General features: G+C 37.0%; 1 protein-coding gene across 1 annotated transcript; it reads right to left on the minus strand.

The window, feature by feature from the left end:
- Positions 1-2,082: 2,082 nt before the first annotated feature.
- On the minus strand, positions 2,083-3,070 carry LOC118570335 (vomeronasal type-1 receptor 2-like). Its single transcript, XM_036168718.1, has one exon. It carries the CDS (start codon positions 3,022-3,024, stop codon positions 2,083-2,085), a length of 942 nt encoding a protein of 313 aa, XP_036024611.1. The 5' UTR covers positions 3,025-3,070.
- Between the last annotated feature and the right edge of the window lie 340 nt (positions 3,071-3,410).

Below are 3,410 nucleotides of genomic sequence, written 5' to 3' on the forward strand. Positions count from 1 at the left end.
ATCCTAGTATTGGGAAGCACACATGCCTTTAATCCCAGGAAGTTATATCTAGGCAGAAAAATTTATATAGGGCATGAGGAAACAGGAACTCTCTCTTTAGGATCTAGTGGCTAGCTATTCTGCTTCTCTGATCTTTCAGCTTTCACACTGATATCTGGCTCTGGGTTTTTTATTGAAAGATCATCAAGACTCAAACAACATCCACACTGTTTTCTATAATGTCTGAAATAGTTTGCACACTACACACAGTGAAGAAGGATCTCCCTTTTGGAGATCCTCCCCAGCATTTGTGGTCACTTGTTTCAATGATATAGGTCATTAAGACAGGGTTAAGATGAAATCTCAAAGTAATGTTAAGGATATGAAATAATTTCTTTATATTTCTATGCCATTGGTTTTTCTTTGTTTGAAAACTCTATGTTTAGTTCTATGCCCACTGACTTTATGATTCTCCTGCCACCCATCATCACTTACCTCATAGCAGACATTATTGCTTAATTTGCATACACATTCATCTTATGATACATCCGATATAACTGCTTTATTCATTCCAAGAACCTTAGACCTGTTACTTGTCATCTTCAGACATTACTAGAACATCCATTGTCTCTCATTCATATATCCCATTTCCCTTGTCTGCATCAACAAGCAATGAAGTATTTTAGGACAAGTCCTGTTTTATCTACTCAAAACAAACCTAAAGGAAAAAGCACTCATTTTCCAGACATTTTTAAATATTCTATGAAATCCCTTATAAACACCTACTTACGAACAGAACATCTATTAATTTTAGGGGATCTTTAACTCACAAAGGCCCTATATCTTACCCTGCTTCACTCTGTTGTTGTTCATTTATCTTCCTTTGAATGTCCATCTCATCCTCCTAGGACCCATTTCTGAAACTGGTATAGAATGAGATTTCACCAACAAACAAATTTCTCAATTGCTGGGGTGCCACTGTTTTAGGATGCAATGGAAACATCAAAAATAGGACATAGTTAGAAGAGGTAGATCATGACTGAGTCTCTGCGGGTTAGACTCTTGGCTCCTAACACTTTTCAGAACTGTGAAAATTTCACTGTGACTCATGAACAGTCTCATATTTTTGCAATGTCTTCCTCCAATGTCTCAAGTACCTTCTGCTTGTGGTAATTCTCTTCTTAGCATCAGCCAACTTTAGGCAATTACTGATGTTGTCACTACATTGCTGAGAGCCTAGTATGCTGCTAGAAACTTTAAGAACTTGTCTGCTCTTTATCCAACCAGATCAACCTTTTCTAGCCATAATGAATATCAAAATGAGGCAGCATCTTTCACTGAATGGAATGTCACATAATTGTGGGTGGAGGAACATAAGAGGAAAAGTTCCTGATAAAGCTATAAAGAGTTCTGAATAGATTGTGGCATGCATAGAAGAGTGGCATTGATTGCTTGCAGTATTATTATAAATCTTCAATCACAGCCTTGTGAAGATTCTATTACTCTTTCTCAAATACATGTTTTTATTTAGACCAATGAGAGGTACTATTCTGAATTGAATAAGTGGTGTAGTACAGGTATGACCTGGCTCATAGCAGACTGTGGCTGGTACCTCTGGAGCAGCTTCAGGCAAGGTGATCAGGAGCTTTTCCATAACAAGAGACAGGGGCACTGATGTGCTGAAACAGATGTCAACTGAGTGAGGTTTTCTGTGTTGAAAGTTTATAGTTTGAATAGTAGCTGTGGTTGCAGAGTCTTGTGCCAGTAGAGTTTTTTTTTCCATCAAACAAATAATATATCTACAGAGCATCCAGGATGTTATGTATCTGTCCATTTGATGTCAAAAGTGGTGATAATTTGTTGAAAATAGATTGAGCACTTATCCTTCAAAGCAGCCTGGACCAAAAAAAGGCTATGAAACGTGTCACATGAAGGCTATAAAACCCAGGATACCAGGGGATTTGTTAGGTTTGAATGAAAGGTCCACCAGTGGAAGACACTTGAAAGATCCTTATAGTTTACCTTATACAGACAAATGTTTCCCCCATAGAATTTTTGTATTGTTTCCTTTTTCAAAAATTGGATACTGAAAAAGTATGCAATTTATACTGTTACAAAAATATTAGAGGATTCTGTATCCTTTATCCAAAGAAAGCAAAGTCTGGAGAGAGGGGAGGATTGACTCATAAGTAAAAAGGGGCTGAAAGTGGGAAAACACAAAGTTATAATGTTTATGATGGTCATCGGCCACCAATTTTGATGAGACAATAGAGCATTGCAACCATGTGCAATGGTAGAGAGGGTATAAAAAGCCAGAAAGGTGAACACTAGAGCAAGGATGTTCTTGGTAGCTCTGGACTCGTGAGAGTTACTGTGGAAAGCTGCAGTGCTGCGGATGTGTTGAACTCGCTGTTTGTGTCTATACAAAAAGATAATCATTGAGCTGCTCGACCAGATGATGAGGACAGAAAATACAAGTTCAGGAAAAATAAATAGCACTATATATAAATAGACTGTGAATTTGTCATGACCTACAACAGTATAGTATTTAAAATCTGTCTCTTTTGTTATGTTTTTCCTTCTTAATTTTATGGACATATACAAAGGGAAAAGAACATTTAGTATGATGTACAAGAACCAGCAGAGAGAAAAGTAGGCACCAATGTCCTTGGGAGATTTGACTCTAAGATTCTTCCAAAAGGAGTTCCTAGGGCTGATTGTGATGGTCTGGAAGACACTCAAGAGACACACAGTGGTAATGGACATGCTCCTGAAAACCCTTAGAACATACATAAAAAGTTGATAGCTCCAATCATTGAAGAAAAGTTTCAACACAAAAATGAACATTGTGTTGCCTATTCCTTTAGAGAGAATGATCAAAATGTTAACCATGACCAGATGCATGAGAATTAAATCCAAAGGCTTTACTTTGTGTTTCTTGTAATAAGTAACTTGGTAGTAGGCAAGAAGAGAGACATTTCCCAGAATTCCAATTGTATTCTGAATCAAGAATATCATTGCTATTACCAAATTTTGGGGGTCCATTTTATTACTGAGCAAGATTTACTTCAAAAATGTGCCAACTGTCACTTCTCAGAGAAAAAAAAATTGTGTTTTTATTGCTAAGATGGTCTTGTTTACCTGATGTCACAAATGCACAAGAATCACATTAGCTGAAGACTGAAAACCCAAGGTGATCAGCACAACATGATCTTGGCCAAATTGCTTCTCATAGTTATTTTAACACCAAAGACAACAATCAGTAAGAACTGCTGAAGTCTTCAAATGCATGTATTTATGGACCAAATTCCCATTTTATTTCTCACAAAAGTCAACACTGAGAATAGGGCAAAGTTATCCTGGTAGAAGCAATGACCATTGAGTTCAAAATGAAAGTACGTTCAACATTACAAGTCCATCCATACTGGAGA

Source organism: Onychomys torridus, chromosome 19 (genome assembly GCF_903995425.1).
Source record: "Onychomys torridus chromosome 19, mOncTor1.1, whole genome shotgun sequence".
NCBI classification, from domain to species: Eukaryota; Metazoa; Chordata; class Mammalia; order Rodentia; family Cricetidae; genus Onychomys; species Onychomys torridus.

What these genes read in the sequence shown, in the direction of transcription:
- LOC118570335 (XM_036168718.1), bottom strand. Translation starts at nt 3,024, where the DNA reads ATGGACCCCCAAAATTTGGTAATAGCAATGATATTCTTGATTCAGAAT.